The 18,326-nt window shown below is 44.6% G+C and overlaps 1 protein-coding gene across 1 annotated transcript in view; it reads right to left on the bottom strand.

Moving 5' to 3' along the window:
- Positions 1–396: 396 nt before the first annotated feature.
- The window catches only part of LOC130100611 (zinc finger and BTB domain-containing protein 7C), a 33,507-nt gene continuing 15,577 nt past the window's right edge, over positions 397–18,326 (bottom strand). The window contains exons 2-3 of the mRNA XM_056266124.1: positions 12,573–13,884; positions 397–1,819 (exon numbers count right to left, since the gene is read on the bottom strand). Coding sequence (XP_056122099.1) covers positions 1,273–1,819; positions 12,573–13,873 — 1,848 coding nt within the window. The 5' untranslated portion in view covers positions 13,874–13,884 and the 3' untranslated portion in view covers positions 397–1,272. The remainder of the gene's footprint in view (positions 1,820–12,572; positions 13,885–18,326) is intronic.

Raw genomic sequence — 18,326 nt, 5'->3', positions numbered from 1 at the left:
TTAGACTGGTGTTTTAGAAGAAAGTCCTGAAGGGGAAAATCAGTGTGTGAGTTTGTATCTGTTAAAAGCTTTTTATTTCAGAAATGTTTTGAGGGTTTGATGTCAGACATCGTTATACTGCTTCGACACACATTATCTCTTGAAAAACACGCTCCCTCTTCAGATAAACCAGAACACAAACGTGTTAGTGTCTTACAAAACCTCTTAGTAAAATATAGCCAAGGCTTATTTAAATATGCATAAATAGCATGAAAATATTTTTGTTTCGTTTTAAACGATGCTGAATTATTCTAGCCATTCAGATATGAAAGTTTGTGGACATTTCCCCCCCCCCATATTAGTTTCCTGTACCTCCAAGACACATGAGAAAAGAAAGACTGCTTTGCAAAAGAGGTGAAAACATTGGATTTCAAGTTTGTTCTTTAACAACACATCTTTGGATGTTTTACAACGTTCAGTATAGAAATACCTACGATAATGAACAATTCCACCATAGAACCTGAAAGCCATCTATACAAATGATCATTTTAAATGTTGCAGACAAGAGCGTTCAGTTTAATCAGGGGTTGATTGAGATGCACAATATAAATAATTTAAATCCTGAAAGTTATTATGAGAAAAATAGCTTGCATTATTTATTTGCACATTACTGCAGATTGGTTTGACATCTTATTTTGACTGTAAAAAAGTTTTTATCGTTTGTGCGTGTTAAAAATGCTTTCCAATTCCTGAGACTTTTTCTGATTAATCTGTCTTTGTGGTTTCTATTGTAATTCTAAAAATGTAACCACTTTTGTATTTTGCATAGTGGACGTACAACGGTTTGTAATTGTTCCTGTCTTCAGGATTTAGATTTACTGCAAACATTAGAGAACCATTGTCAGATAATGCAATGCAAACACCAAAGCTTCTAGCTTATTTCAGCAGGACGTATTTTTCTTTCAGCATACCTGATTGTCAATTTTTTTGCATTCAATTTTCACACACTCCATTGCACTGAACAGTCTATGAGCATATCACCATTGTTACTTAGCAAACGCTGAAGCATCAAAAACAGCTTTAACAAAAAAGCACATCCAAATCTAGTCATTTAAAAAGTTTTTAAAATCCCTGTCATCCCATTGGAAGCTGACTTATGAAACGAACGAACGAACGAAAAAAAAAAAAGTAATTCTTTTATTTTTAATATTACAGAGTCTGAACCCGAGACTTCTCCGAAGCGAGCAGCTGTTTCAAGCTGAGCCAATCAGAGCTCAGGAATTAAGGGAAAAGTCACTTTGCGGCTTCGGGAATGGGCGGGGCTCGTTCCAGTCTCACGGCCCAGGGGTCAGAGGGCGCCGAATAAAAGGGTGGGTGGGGGAGAACGTCTTCCGTGGCCATGGCGAAAGCGAACACGCCCCGCTTCCTATTCACGTCCTCTGAGATGATCTTCCTGTCAGTCTGTCCACGGCTGTCGTCCACGTCCTCCATGGTTTTCCCTCCCGGAGGCTGCTGTTTCTCAGCCCGCTGAGCCAGCAAAGGGGCTTGGAGGGCGTCGGGATCCTGGGGGAAGAGGAAGTTGGTGGCCCGCCAGGCGGAGGGCTTTCGGCCCCGCCGCGGGCGCGAGACACGGCAGCTCTGACGCTTGATGTGCCGGTGCAGGTGGTCGGAGCGCGTGAAGCTCTTGTAGCAATGCTCGCACTGGTACGGCCGAACGCCCGTGTGGATGCGCAAGTGGTTCTTCAGGTCGTAGTTGTGAACGAACTTGGAGTTGCAGTGCAGGCAGATGTAGGGCCTCTCGCCGGTGTGCTTGCGCATGTGAATCTTCAGTTTGTCTTGCCTAAAAAAGAGTAAAGTTTGAGGTTATTTTGTGTACTTGTAAGATGCACCAGGTGTTTTTTCCCAAGGAGCACATGCAAAATCCGAAAAATTAAAAAACAAGTTTAGGAGCGCATTAAGAAAACTTAAGGGGTGCAATGAAAATGTATCTAAAAATGTGTTTTTCTTAATAAAGGAATACAAGGAGACATTTACAAGCAAAATGATTTATTATATGATATCAGGGAACTACACTAACATTTTCCACTGGTGGCACTTGCGCTACTAACTTTTTCAGTTACTAGCGCAAAACATGATTTGGTCGCACAAATTATTTATATAGTAAGCCGCTCTGGATAATAATGACCAATAGTGAAACTGTATTGCATACAGATGTGCTTTTTATTTTACTCTCCATCTTTTAAAACACATGCCTTCTTGTTTTCTTTAAAAATGGTTGGGATAGATATACTGCAATAGAAAATACAGTAGCCTACACAATAAAGTGCTAAATTAATTTCTTTTGGATTTCACCATGCTATGGTTGGCACAGATGGGCAGACTTCTGAACTCTTAAGGAAAAGTAAAATAAATATAATATGTCATTGTGAAGCTTCAATGATTCGTGTTTGAATTGTTTTGACGCAGTTACAAATTTGGACAGTCCTGCAATTGAAGGCCCACAGAATTTACAGTAGGGCTGCACGATATTGGTAAAAAAATGACATTGCGATATTTGATTTTTCTGCGATATATATTGCGATATAAAAACAATTTCACCAGATGACTTGAATAGCTCTACTTGGAAAGAATGAATAATTCTAGAATGACTCTTGAGTTCAGTGTTGGACAGATCAGATGTTATTTTAACCATTCATTAAAGTGAATCGGTTCAAAGGAGTCAGTTCGCGAATCGGACGTGTCATTAACGGACCACGGCACACGTTGTGTGATTATCCAGGCAGTTTAGGACATCGCACAAGATTTGTCTCAACACAGAAAACGAATCGGTTACCTAACGTAACCTCGGTTCTCTCTAGAAGAGGGAACGAGTATTGCGTAAGCTAGCTTACGCTGCGGGAAAGATTCATCTTTGCTGAGATATTGAAGCCAAAAAATTATTTCATAATTTTGTATCCATACACAACGCAGTTCCTCTGCGGCAGACCTAGAGCGGGCTAGCTAGCAGCTCATTGGTTCGCTCAGAGAGAACTGCTTAAGCCTATGGGAGAGCAGGGCTGAACCCGCTTCCAATGAGAGGCGCCCGCGCGCTCATTGCGTCATGACCCGCCAGAATGGGCGTGGCCATGGTGTATATAAGGCGCTCTCCCAGGCTTATATGTTGATTTATTTCAGCGTGAAGCGAAACGCTAGTAGCGCAAGCACGGCCGGGAACGCAATACTCAGACTGATCTCATGAAATGGCGTATGTATGACACGCCAATTCGTATTTTCATTTTTGGCGTGCTATCAACACGCATAATCGCTTTTCAGCGTGTTTATCAACGCCTTTGACTTAACGTTATATTACTGTATTATGTATATATAAATATATGACCTACCCCAACCCCGTCCCTAAACCTACCCGTCACTGGGGTTAATACCATTTATGAGTCTTCTCCTACCATCCTAGGAAAAGAAATATCGCTCCACAGATGTAGATATAGATTTTGCTTCGTTTCGCTCGGACATTTAACGGCGTACACATACACGCGGAATCACTCGGACATTTAATGGCGTAGACATACACGCAAAAGATTTCGGCGTTGACATACACGCGGATACCTCAAAATGCGTATAGATAACACGCCACTTGAATTGAAAGTGGCGTGTATGTTTACGCAAAGTCATGATGTCATGTTGCAATACTCGTTCCCTCTTCTAGAGAGAACCGAGGTTACGTTAGGTAACCGATTCGTTCTCTTACGAGAGGTTCTCTCGTATTGCGTAAGCTAGCTTACGCTGCGGGAACACCTGGCCAACGCCGTGCGCGCTACGAATCCACTCATGAAAAACCCAGGGATATACCGGGGGAATTTCTTAACGTGGAGTGAATGTACAAAGAGGCCGCAGAGCGGGCTCATGAAGTGTACACATAAGCATGTATGGGGCCAGCAGAGCGGGCACATGAAGTGTATAAGCATTACAGGAGAGCACAAGGGGCGAACCGGTTGTGAGGGACCTCCAGAAATGCAGCTTCTTAGAGAGCTGTTCGTCAGACAGCTAGTAATTTTGCCTGCAAGGCGGGAACTTCCAAGTTATAAAACCTGACAAAAGTGGACGGGGAGGCCCATCCCGCGGCCACACAAATGTCATGAATGGAAATTCCACAGGACCATGCCCACGATGAGGCCATGCCTCTAGTGGAGTGCGCCCTGATGCCCAGAGGGCAGGGCAGGCATTTAGATGCGTAAGCAGAGGCGATAGCGTCCACTATCCATCTAGACAGTGTCTGTTTTGAGGCGGCCAGACCCTTGGTGCGCCCCCCAAACGACACGAAAAGCTGCTCAGCGCGTCTGAACGCGGCAGCGCGCGTAGTGTACAATCTCAGAGCCCGCACCGGACAAAGGAGATTGGCATCGCGCTCACTATCGGATGAAGTCAGAGCCGATAGGGAGATAATCTGAGCCCTGAACGGGGTACCAATCGCCTTCGGGACATAGCCATGCCTAGGTTTGAGAATGACAATCGAATCATTCGGTCCAAACTCAAGACACGCGGCGCTGGATGAGAGCGCGTGAAGATCCCCAACGCGTTTAACTGAGGACAGAGCCGTCAGGAAAACGGTTTTGAGCGAGAGGTATTTCAGATCCACAGACTCGAGCGGTTCGAACGGGGGTGCTTTCATAGCTTCAAGGACTATAGAAAGATCCCAAACCGGAACCGACGGGGGCCGCGGAGGGTTCATCCTCTTAGCTCCCCTGAGGAAGCGGATGACTAACTCGTCTTTGCCCAATGACTGAGCGCGTCGGGGTTCCGCGAACGCCGCGACGGCTGCCACATAAACCTTGAGAGTGGAGGGGGACCTGCCCTTGTCCAGCATCTCTTGAAGGAAAACAAGCAAAGACGGCACCTCGCACGACCGTGGGTCCAGCTGTTTGTCGGTGCACCATTTTGAGAACACAGACCATTTAGACGCATAGAGCCTTCTCGTGGAAGGTGCTCTAGCCTGTATGACAGTGTTTCTTACTCCCTCTGGCAAATCAACGAATAGTCGTTGATCACCCATGCATGCAGCGCCCAGCGCTGTGGATGGGGGTGCCAGATCGTGCCGCGAGCTTGAGAGAGGAGATCTGCTCTGACTGGGATGGGCCACGGGGCTGTCTGTGACAGCTGCGTGAGCTCCGGAACCCAATTCTGACTCTCCCAACGCGGGGCTATGAGGAGCACCGAGTGGCGTGTGTCCCTGATCCTCTGAATTACCTGTGGTAACAGAGCGATCGGAGGGAATGCATAGAGCGGGCGGCGAGGCCATTCCTGGGCTAGCGCGTCCTCGCTCTTCGAGAAATATATTGGGCAGTGAGCGTTCTCTTCTGACGCGAAGAGGTCTACTTCTGCTCTGCCGAATAGTCGCCACAGTAACTGGACCGTCTGTGAGTTCAGGGACCATTCTCCTGTGGAGATGAGGTTCCTGGACAGTATGTCTGGACCGTCGTTCAGATGGCCCGGCACGTGCGTCGCTCTGAGCGAGAGCAGGCGGCTCTGAGACCAAACTAGAATGCGGTGCGTCAGTCGACAGAGATTTCTGGATCTGACACCGCCCTGACGGTTGAGATAGGAGACCACGGCCATATTGTCCGAACGGATCAGGACGTGGTGTCCCTGGATGCGCGGGAGAAAGTGCGAGAGCGCGTTCTCGACCGCCAGCATTTCCAGACAGTTTATATGTAATGGGCTTTCCTGAATCGACCAGTGGCCGAAGGCCGGTGAGCCCTCGCAGACTGCACCCCAACCCGTGTTGGATGCATCTGTCGAGATGACTTTTCGGCAGGAAAAGGTCCCCATCGTGACGCCTAGACGAAACCATTCTGCTACTGTCCATGGCTGCAGCGCCGTGAGACACGTTTGCGTAACCCTGATCAGCTGGCGACCCGTGTTCCACGCGCGGTGGGGTACACGGCTGTTCAACCAGAACTGAAGCGGGCGCATGTGCAGAAGGCCCAGCTGAAGTACAGCGGAGGCTGAGGCCATGTAACCCAGCATCCTCTGAAAAGTTTTCAGAGGCCTGCGGGTGCCCATCTGGAACGAGGCGGCTAGACGCTGAACACTGCGCGCGCGCTGTGTAGACAGGCGAGCCGTCATCGTGACCGAGTCCAAATCTATTCCTAGGAAGGAAATCGATTGACTGGGATGAAGGGAGCTCTTTGTCCAGTTGACAGAGAGGCCCAGCGTTTCCAAATGGTCGAGGAGAACTGCGCGGTGCGACAGAAGCTCCGTCTGTGATTGGGCCAAAATCAGCCAGTCGTCCAGATAATTCAGAATGCGCAGCCCCTGGCTTCGCAGGGGGGCGAGCGCCGTATCCATGCACTTCGTGAATGTACGGGGCGCCAGAGATAAGCCGAACGGGAGAACGGCATATTGATAAACAAGACCCTCGAAGGCGAAACGTAAGAATGGCCTGTGACGGGGATTTATCTGGATCTGAAAATAGGCGTCTTTCAGGTCTAGAGATATGAACCAGTCCCCTTGGCGCACCTGCGCGAGGAGTTTCCTGGTAGTGAGCATCTTGAACGGTCTCTTCATGAGCGCTTTGTTCAAAGACCTGAGATCTAAGATCGGTCTGAGGCCGCCGTCTTTCTTGGGAACCAGAAAATAACGGCCGTAAAACCCCGACTCGGTCATAGATGGCGGGACTCTCTCTATCGCGCCCTTTTGCAACAGCGTCGCAATTTCTGAGCGGAGCGTGCCGGCGGCCAGCGGGCTGACAGAAGATTCGAGCTGCGCGCGCGCACGAGGCGGGCGGCGGCGAAACTGTAGCAGGTAGCCGTTCTTTATAATGCTTAACACCCACGGGGAAATGCCTGGAATGGCTTCCCACGCTTTGGAGCATGCGGCTAGTGGCCGAATGGCTGTATTGCCCTGATTGCTGCACATAGCGGGCTGGACACAGTGTGTGGGCGCGCTTTGAATGTGTGTGGCAACGGGATTTGCACTCAGAGAGGAGTCTATGGGCCGTGACACAGAGCGAGCAGAGAGGGGACACGTGCACGAGCTCGTGGGCGTGTTTATGTTCTCTGATATTAGAGCGGGCTGTGCCCGTTTCATGTGATGGGGCTCTGATAGAGACACGGGATATGTTATGCTTGTGTGTATGGGTGAACACATGATTGTGGGCACATTTTCTACACAACTGGCAAAATTTCTCTTTTTGAGATTTCTCTGGGTAGCCGTAAAAACGGCTTTTTTGTCGCTCGCAAGCGGGCTGGGACACCGGCTTGTTTGTGGCGGTCAACACTACAGCAGTCGGCGAAATAACGGGGACTGGCAGAGGGCGAAGCTTTGACGGCGGTCCGGCCGCGGCGGGAGAGCACCGTCGTTTTCTTGACATTGTTAGGCAGACTTCTGATGATCAGGCTTCAGCGTGATCTTGGGTCGCGGGCCACGGGGGGCGGCGGTCTGCGGCGGCTGTCAGAGCGAGAGCGAGGGCGAGGGCGGCCGCTCTGACTGCGCTGAGTTGTTTGAGTCTGCGGAGGGGGGCGCTGTGATGGGGCTCTGGCGGAGGGCTCGTGAGAGCGGCCCGCTGAAGAGCTAGCGCGGCGGGGTAGAAACAAGTTCATCGCCTGAGAAGCTTTCTGTACTTCAGAAAAGCGATCGACAATTCCCGTGACGGCAGATCCAAACAGGCCCGTCGGGGAGAGGGGCGCGTTGAGAAACGCGGCGCGCTCAGAATCTCCCATGTCGGCGAGCGTGAGCCATAAGTGTCTCTCAGCAACACAAAGGCTGGCCATGCATTTCCCCAGAGCTTGTGCGGCGGCTTTAGTGGCGCGAAGGGCGAGATCCGTAGCACTTCTCAAATCCGTGACGGCGGGGGGGGGTTTTCTACCGCCTTCGGCCCATTCACGGAGAATATCGCTCTGTAACACTTGGAGGACAGACATAGAGTGAAGCGCAGCGGCGGCCTGACCGGCGGCGGCGTAAGCGCGAGCATGAAAGCTCGAGGTCGCTCTGCAAGCCTTCGAAGGAAGCGTGGGTGAAGAACGCCATCTAGCGGAGGGCGGGCAGAGGTGTGTGGCGACCAAGTCCTCGACGGGCGGCATGGCTGCATAGCCTTTCTCGGCGGCTCCGTCCACCGAGCGCAGCGAGGCGGATACATCGGAGCGATTTCTAGCCGAGAGCGGTGCATTCCAGGATTTTGTCAGCTCTGCGTGAAGTTCAGGCAGGAATGGAGCGGCCCGGGTGCACGCGGGGGTCGAGCGCCGATGAAAAAAGCTACCGTCCATTCGGTTCGGGGCCTGCTCGGGTGGAGGAGACCACTCGAGACCGAGGCGTTCGACGGCCTGTGAGAGGAGGCGCATCAGCTCCTCTTCTATCCCGGCGCGGGTCCCCGTCGACTCTCTCGCGGATCCGAGAGATGACCAGTCTTCACTGTCAGAAGCGAGCAGTGAACAGGAGTCCTTCTCCTCCGCGGCGTCATCGGAAACAACAGAGCGGCCACTCGGCGGCAACTGAATGTCCGGCAGGGGCGGGGAGGGAGAGCGGGAAGCGGGAGGCGGCGGCGGCGGCCCGCATGTTTCCGCTGGGGGCTCCGGCGGCCTTTGAGAGCGGCGTTTCTTTTTACGCGGCGAGAGAATAGGCGGCGCGGGAGCGGTTTTCACTGCCAGAAGTCGTGCCCGCAGGGACGATAACGGCAGGCTTTCACAGAGGTCGCATCCTCCATCAGCGAGGGCGAGTTCTGCATGCTCGAGTCCCAAGCAGAGAGCGCAGATGACATGGCGGTCTCCGTCCTCGAGACGAGCGCGGCAAGAGCCGCAGGAAAAACGAGACATCTTTAAAAAGACGCTCGGCTCTTTTAGAAATAGAGAAAGGATACAATCGTCGGATGGCCTAGCTTGCTGGGCGGCTGAAGGTGGCGAAGACGGCCGGCTTCTTCAGGGTCCTTGAGCTCGCTAGAGGATGCCTTCTTCGACGGCGATGGCTTTTCTCAGGAACAGCAGAAGCGTGCAGCTTGCTGAAGATGAAATGAATCAACATATAAGCCTGGGAGAGCGCCTTATATACACCATGGCCACGCCCATTCTGGCGGGTCATGACGCAATGAGCGCGCGGGCGCCTCTCATTGGAAGCGGGTTCAGCCCTGCTCTCCCATAGGCTTAAGCAGTTCTCTCTGAGCGAACCAATGAGCTGCTAGCTAGCCCGCTCTAGGTCTGCCGCAGAGGAACTGCGTTGTGTATGGATACAAAATTATGAAATAATTTTTTGGCTTCAATATCTCAGCAAAGATGAATCTTTCCCGCAGCGTAAGCTAGCTTACGCAATACGAGAGAACCTCTCGTAAGAGAACATTTCATCACCAGATAGATTTTTTGTTTTGTTTATTGAAAGAGTGGTTTATGCCATCTGAATGTGTGGAAAGCTTTTCAGAGAAGATGAGGCAACGTTATTTTAGCACAATTCATAACCAGTGGTAGTTCAGAAAAAAAAAAACTTCGGTCTTCCGACCTTTTACCATCGTGTATTCTCAAAGATATTCAGTCAACTCAATTCATTATTATGAGCGAGGGAGGGAGAGAGAGCGCGCGCGCGACTGGGGCTTTCACTCTCTCTGCTCGTTCTCTCAGTTAAACAAGCGCGAATCCGCGAAGCCAACTTGATGTGTTGAATGCTCAGAGCGCGTTATAAAACGTATTCTTAAAATACACATTTCTGTTTTTAATAAATGCTCATAGTAAATCATAGCATATTGCCTAAAACATTAGGTAGGTACAAAAATAATCAAACGGTGATACATTTGCGACCCATTCAAAATTAGGGTCGCAATGGCATTTCAAAAGGTCGCACATGCGACCATTTTGGTCGCAGTGTAGTTCCCTGGATATGTAGCCTAAGTTATTAAAATAAAAAAAAGTACACTAGTTTTTTAAATATTTCTGTTTCAAACTGTTTTTATTTATTTAATGATAATTATTGTTCAGATACTACAAAAGTCTATATATTGGTTAATATGTGATAAATAATGCTCTCAACTCTTTCCCCGCCATTGACAGAATTTTCCAGCTTTCCGTGTTTTCACTGTTATACGGCCGAGGGGTGCTATTACACATCTTCTGAAAGAGTGCCGAATCCCCTGATCAAATCGCAGGCGAAAAGCAGCAGAAACAAGTGATAAAAGCATTGCTTATGCACGTTGTAGTCTTTGAGAGATTAAAACACACGATTTTTTGTAGCTTTTTGTTCAAGATGTTGCTTTTTTATGAAATTTACCCACATTCAAGAGTTGATAAAAAAAAAGAATGCACGTTTTTGTTGTTGTTTAAAAGCAGAGTCTATGTTCTTTCTTTTGATATATTGTTACAAATATTCTGGGGGCCATGAAAGTTTTGTGAAAATTATCAAAAATGCTGGCGGTGGCTGGCAACTTTTAAAAACAAACCTCTAGAGGGGAAAGAGTTAATCTTTCATTTCTGTGACTCAGACAGAAGCGTTTACGTTAAATTCTGTGACCAGAATATCAATAATGAACTCTAAAATCAATTATACATAATGTGTGAGTTTTCATTTTATAAAGAAGCCCGAAATACGCCAGAACTCATCTTGAAATGTCTATGCGTTACTATCGCTGGCGATAAAATATGCTCATCTGAAACATATTACAATATAAACACCATAAAGTACCGGTAAACATTGTCATAATTCATCAACAGTAAATCACAAGCAATCTATTTATTTAATTCAATCATCACCTTTTGCATTTTAAAAATCACATTAGGCTGTGATTCCTGTTTTGTCCCTCCCCAAATGTAAGACCTTTTAAAAAAAATTTTAAAAGGATGTTTGTTATTCCATTTAAGAAGTTTTATAACATACATCTGAATTTTTTTTTACTTTTTGAGGACCCGTGGGGATTTTTATCTATTTTTTAATCTTAAGATGATGATACACACTACACAGGGCAACTTTTTGAGCAATGTTGCCGTCAACGGGTAACCATGTGAGACACGGGGCCCACGACCGATCTAAAGTATCCAGATAGAAATGTGTTTCCCATTTTCAATGGGAAAGTGCCCGGCAACATTGCTCAAAAGAATTGCCCCGTGTATCATCACCTTTACACTGTAAACACTCTTTCTCACGCGCCTTCGATTGAATATGCATGCAGGAAAACACACAAACAGGTGTACGCCTTCATACTTGAAAAGCATACAGCTGCAAGTTGCTCAACAGTAGCAGCCACAGAAGAACCTAAAAACATGAAAACCGAAACACTCAGGATTTAGTGCTCCTGTTATGTGGTATCCAGATGAGTTATCCAGAAGCTAAAAAAACTTTGTTTGATCTATTTCTCACTCTAGATCTCACTCAGAGAAATTTCATTCCTTTACAGAGCGTTTGAGTCCAAAAGTGAAATGTACATTAACATCACCACGCTTTGGCTTTTATTACAGTGTGGAAACCTCGTGCGGGCTTCGACCACAGTGATGCATAAAGTGTTTCACAGCAGCAGGTTTATCCTTATGATGCTGCTCTAGTTTTCATGTGCCATTTCATTGTTGTAATACCGAAGCTTAGCTGTTCAGCTTCAAAGAGGCTATTTATTCTTGTAGACAGTCAAGTGTAATTGTTTTGAGGGAAAAAGATTGTTTGAGGGACAGCAAGTCAGAATTATTTCTCGTAAATCATCTGTCATTGTAAAACATTCTTTGCCTTTTTCAATTTGTCTGTTTCTTTTTAGTGAATGTTCACTTTAAAAGAGTTATTCTTGCACTATATCTAATTGAATGATGTTAAAAACAGTCCTGAAATGTTAAAGGGATAGTTCACCCAACTTTTTCATGCTCATGAGGTTTTGAACGTTTTCAGATGAAGGAAAGTCATACCGGTTTGGAACGACATGAGGGCGAGTGAATGGCAAGTTTTTAGTTAAATTTGTGGGTGAACTATCACTTTAATGGTGTTGTTGCACATTCACATTGCCGCCGTTTACTCCTATCATTCCCATCAACAATCACTATAAATAAAGGCAAAAAATGATAATAATAGTAATAATAAAAAAAAAAAAAAAAATAGAATTAAATAGAATTCTAAATATAAAAAATTCTAAAATAAAAATAAGTTAAAATGGTAAATAATAATTATAATACTTGGAAACGTATAAAAAAATAAATAAAATACACCACCCACCATAATTCCCATCAACTACCAATATAAATAAAACTGGCAAGTTTTTTAATTGTAATTTAATAATATTTAAAATAAAATATAAATGGTAGATAAAAATATTAAAATTAAATGGTAAATAACAATTGTAATACTTAGAAGTGTATATAAAATATCACCATTATACCCATCAACTTTCACTATTAAGTGTCAAAAGTATTTTTAAAAGAGTAATTTAATAATAAATGAAATAAAATAAAATACAATTATAAATAATACAAATAAAATTAAATGTTTAGTAATAATTGTAAAAATTAGAAGTGTGTCGAAAAAATACAAAGTATAAAGAAGGAACTACAGGAAAGTGTACTTTACTAGTATCCCTTCCTTTATCTTCTCTCATTTACTCTCTTTTCTGAAGTTTGCGGCTCTCGTCTAAGTGTCCCCTTAACCCGACTCACCTGGTGAAGCGGACCTCGCAGATGGTGCACATGTAGGGCTTCTCCCCCGTGTGTGTTCGCATGTGCCTCGGCAGCTTTCCCGCTCCTTGAATCACCTTGTTGCAGATCGGACACTGCTGTGACGCTTTGGGCTTCATCTTCCTCTCCTCCTCCAGCTGCCACGGAGGAAACAGTGTCCCGAGATGAGAGGCGGAAAGGAAACTCAGGTAGGACCGCAAGTCCGATCCCTCCTTGATCGGGCCGAGAGCGGGGTCCGAGGAGGTTATACCCAAACCTGGACTCATAAAGTCTTTGAGGAAGTCTCTGTGAAGGATAGGGTTCGTGGGTTCATCCTTTAACTCTTCTTTGATGACTTCTTTCTTGACTGCGAGGTCCAGAGGGCTGTTTTCCAGCGACGCAGCGGGGAAACGGTGTCGGGGATCCAGAATCTGAGGGTAGCCTGGGAATTCTGCAGCCCACATTGGAGGATAAAAGCCTGGGAGAAGGGGTGAGAATCCAGCTCCTCTTTCCAAGCCTGGCACTTTCGGATACAGCCCCTCTTGAAGTAAGGACTCTATGGAGAAGTCCTTCAGCGCCCGGCCCTCCAATCCCTCCGGCCCTCTGGGTTTCCCAGCACTTGGAGTGTCCAATGGGCGTCTTTGGGATTCTTGTCCATCCCGGTTTGGCTTCGGCGCCTCTTGTTGCGAGCTGCAGGGTGGGCTGTCCGTTCTCCTGTCCTCCCAAACTTTTCGTCCCTCTTGGTTTTCCTCCACATCGCCTTGTGCGGACTTCTCACTGTTATCGTCCTCAAATTCTCCATCTTTCGAGTCAACCTCCTCCTCCATTTCCTCCTCTTCGTCCTCGTCTTCCTCGTCATCCCCTTCAAACTCCTCTCCTTCTGCAGGTCCTTCTCCCCCTCCACCCGTGTCCATGATTTCCAAACACACGTTTATGATGCAGGGAATTTCCAGGAGCCTCGCGGCACTCAGGATCTCCTTGACGTTGGATGCGGTGACCGTCAGCGTCGACGTGTACGCGAACTCCAGAATGGCCGTCAGCGATTCCGGCGCCACGAAGTCCAGTTCGTAGATGGCGTGCGAGTTGGCGTCCCGACTGGAGCCGGTGGCCACCGTGAAGAGTTTTTTGAAGTACTGGCTGCAGGCGGCCAGGACTGATCGATGGGTCCGGTACTCCTGATCCCTGACGACTAGGATGACGTCGCACAGAAGCCCGTCCCGCCGCTGCTCGTTGAGACTGCACAGGATATCATTGCTGTGGTTCGGGAAGGGGATTCCGATCAGGTCCTCGTCTGTGCGCGCCATCTCCGGGGAATCTGTGTACAGGGAAAAAGTGAAATTGGTCAGAGCTGCAGTTTGTTATCCTGTCATCCATTAAAACAGGGCTGGGCTCTGAATAAACAAATATATTTATCATAAAAACAAATAAATCATATCAATAATTAAGGTTTGAGTAAATTTCGATACAATTACATGCTAGAATTTCTGCATGTAGATCTTCAATACAAACCACCACAATAATACAGTAGTCAACATTTGAAGTGGATCAAAACCTTTCATCAAAGTTAGACATGAATTTTGAACAATACCCGTTCTTGTCTTAGGACGACTTTGAACTTTTTTGATCCACTTCAAATGTTGACTACTGTAGTTCATATATTATATTTCACTGTACACTGAATGTACACTAAAAACTGGTGTAGGAATTTCACTCTGAAATTGCTAGTAAATTTCCCAAATAATTACGAAGAAACGCAAGTGACACTTTGAATTTAACGTGAAAGTTTAAAGTAGAAAGACGGAAGTAGTATTTTCTTGTAAAACGTACTCCAAATTTTATTTGCAACTTTGAAAAAATCTGTTGAAGTATTATTATTGTTATTAGTATTATGATTTAGGGATAACCAAGATATCTGTTCATCCATGTTTTAATTCATACAGTATACAAGTTCAATTGTTTACATTTGAAAAGATTGATTAAATTCATTTCATCAGACACCATTTTTTATGCTACATTTTTATTAAATCATAAAACAGAATTGAACAGATTTTCAACAGATTTCATTCTAAATTAAAAGGTAGTTTACTCTAAGTTTACTTGTAAAATGTCAAACATGTGGAATGCATTTCCTTCCATGTTAATAGTATAAAATGATTAATATTGATATCAAATGATATGGGGAAAAAATATTGTGAGAATATATTTGGCCATATCGCCCAGACCTACTTTAAAATATTATTGATATACAATGAGATTTGAGCAAAAACTGCTTGTTTTTGTAAAAGTGTGTAACTTGTGTGTGCGTGCACTTTGCGGTTAAAGAGGATGCGTCACATCATCAGATAATTAATTAGCTCCCATAGAGCGTGCAAGGATCAAATCTCTGTTTCTCTCTGATTGCGATCAAACAGCAGCTCCACTGGCTTCTGCTTTTCATGACATATATTGAAAGCAGTGGCTATTTTGTTGTGTAGGCCTTGACAGATAGCGAAATAAATCAGATCGTTTGCATTGTGAGAAAAGCTGACACTTATCTTTATCACGTTCGGAAAGAAAAGAAGACAAGACGACACAGGAAGGCAAAAGGGGTCAGGCTCTAGTTTCTGCTTTCCACGGGAAAAAAAGTGTCAGGGCATGAGTAAACGTAACCCACCACCTCCAGTTTTACTTGCATCGCATGAGAGCTCTAATAATGGTGCAATTACTTTTGATTAATTAACAGGCATGCATGCAATGTTGAATCGTTTTTTTTTTTTTTTTTTATTATTATATTTTAGTCATGTCTAGTTCAGAAGTACACTTCTACTGTACAGTGTCCAACAATAATAAAGAATTTGCAAAGCTATATTTTTGCATACTCTGTTCACATGCTCCTAAACTACAGTCCTACATGAATGGAGCCCGAATTGTACCTGCGGATTCCCTGAAATGTTTTCAGTGACTTTTTAAGAGGCATTTTGGCAACATTGTCCTTCATTCATGGCTATGAATAGAGTTTAATCTCAGTGTGTCTCGTCCCCGTGGTCACTGCAGGCATGTGGATGGATGCTTTCATACGTCCCGCCACCACCGAAAGCTGTCAACTGGCGTTCAATGGTCCAAAAACGGGTTCTGAGCCAAAGTAAATGAGCTACTGGTGTTTTCTGGATTTTTTTTCTCTCTTGTACATTGCCTGTCTTTATTCTCTATAAAATTGAGCTCAGCACTTACCAATCAGGATTTTAATGTCCCTTCTGCTGTTGCTAGGAGACAGATGCTATAATTACCGTTTGAACATATAGTCAAGTAACACGGAATGTAATCTTTTAAATTGCGAGCCTTGTGTTTTAAACAATGTGACCCTTCAGGTAAATATAGATGCCACAAAAATAATTTCTTTGGCCTGTATGAACCAACACGAAACATGCAATAATGCATTTAATAATGCCTTGGATTTTTTTATAATTGATTGGTTTGTTCTTTGCTAATTGTGTATAAATAACATTTGATTCTTTTGATGATTTTTAAGGGATAGTTCACCCAAAAGTGACAATTTTGTCATTACTCACCCTCATGTTGTTCCAAACCTGAATTAGTTTCTCTTTTCTGTTGAACACAAAAGAAGATATTTTGATGAAAGTTGACGGCACCCATTGACGTCCATAGTGTTTTTTTCCCTACTATTGAAGTCAATGGGTGCCGTCAACTGTTTGATTACAATACCTACATTCTTTAAAATATCCTCTTTCATGTTCAACAGAAGAAAGAAACCCATACAGGTTTGGAACAGCTTGAGGGTGAGTAAATGATGACAAAATGTTCATTTTTGGGTGAACTATCCCTTTAACCACACATGTAACACAAACACTTTAAAAGGTTTAATTGCAGAAAAAAAAGAAGAGAAACACAGAGGAAGAGGGAAGGATGAAATCTCATGTCCCCAGAAGTTCCCTGACAGGTTGGGCAAAACTAAAAAAAAAAAACTAAAAAACTCTGCCCCACCCTGGAAAATCCAGCCGAGTTAAATAGGCGTTCAGAGCTAAAAACAACAGTAGGGAGGGAGTGAAAAAAGAAGGAAGAGAGACACAGTGAGGTCTCCCACCCACCCTGGGAGCACATGCGTTTCTCGTCTCCTCTTTTCTCAGTCCGGCTCTCCACACCTCCTCCCTCGCTCCCATAATTATAGTGTGTGTGTTTGAGGGCCGACTGGCCCCTCCACACACGCTTAACACTGAATAACTCCTTCAAACCTTGACAATTTACTCCTTCGTGTGTGCCGACGCATTCTGACATACCAGAGACTAGTTGCGCTTATTACTAATACTACACAAAAACTATATATACTCGTACATCAATAACCTTTTGTATCATTTGTCTAACTTCTTGCTAATTTTGGTCTGCGACTTCTCTGTTGTTTTCAATACTGACTGTACCCTTACATGCAACCGTTTGCATTTTTTTACCTTTGCATATTGAGTATGTTTATTAAGCCGGTGTCCTTGTTGGTTCCCACCGAGTTGACTGACCCACACACACCTCAGCGATAGATGCTATCTGAAATCCTGTCGAAACTGTTGATGTGGCACTGCTAGGAAAGAGCATGCTTTAGATTGATATCTGCGACTGGACCGCAGCTCAGTTTGTCCTCCTCCAGACAGACAGAACGTACTTTTTTGCACTTTTGTTTTAAAATCATTTGATAATATGTACTCAATTAGAGTGTAGTAGAATTATTCTGTGCGGTTTGCTTGTGATGTTTCTAACGATAAGGAAAGACAACGTCATTTTCCACAGCGTAATATTTTATCGTGATGATCACATGCTGCCGACAAACAAATTTCAGCTGTCAGGCGCTCATTATCGTTTCAGTAAATTATATTTGTTTGACTGTTAATATTAGATATTAGAAGTGCAGAATAGTGTAACCTAAAACGTATTAAATGTCGTTTGAGAGCTTATTTATTTTCTCATTCATTAAATATAAATTAAATTTAGCGTTTTGTTGTATGAACGTGTTTGCATTTATATTGTTATATTATTTGGTTAAATGCATTTAAAATATTTCAAACATTTGTTCAGTAAATTTTCTGAGGATTTTAACTATTCTAACTCTGAACAATTTAAAATAATAGAATTATGATTATAAATAAAATTTATTAATTTTTCAGATGCTTATAAGCTGCATTTTGTTGCAATGCCAAATCAAATGCCCTGCTCGAGGTTAATGGATGTTCTTCAGAGATCATCTGAGGATCTGAAAACGATGTTCAGCGTTTGTTCTGGTGTGTGTCTTCATCTACGCAGTTTGTGGAAAGAAGTGAAGAACGTCTCGTAAAATACCCTCACACAGTTCCTTCAGCCTGATAAAATACCACACACTCATTTCAGCTCAGAGAAGCGTTTGTGATTTGAAAAGATGCATGCATGTGGACCAGTGTTTCCTGCACCGCTATTCAGGAGGAGCATTGCAAAAAAAAAAAAAGCTAGATGTGTTTCTTTGATATTGCGGTGTTGTCCTTGTTGTCAGCTTGCGAAAACGAACATGCAATAATAAGCACGTTTCAGTGCTGCTTGATTCACAAAATCGTCCGTTTTAACGAATCGGTTAAACCTATTTGTGAATTGAGCAGTTTAAATTGGTCTGAAAGCTTACTTAAAGTGATGATAAAAATGGTCATTTATGTGCTCAGTAAAACCGGTGTGTAGAAATGAACGCATGCAGTGTGATTTAAGCATGATCAATAATAACCTTGTTTGCAGATATTTCCTATTTTCACC

The sequence above is a fragment of the Rhinichthys klamathensis genome, unplaced genomic scaffold, assembly GCF_029890125.1.
Source record: "Rhinichthys klamathensis goyatoka isolate OS25496 unplaced genomic scaffold, OSU_Roscu_1.1 h1tg000245l_1, whole genome shotgun sequence".
Taxonomy (NCBI): Eukaryota; Metazoa; Chordata; class Actinopteri; order Cypriniformes; family Leuciscidae; genus Rhinichthys; species Rhinichthys klamathensis.
This window is presented reverse-complemented; position numbering and strand designations above follow the sequence as displayed.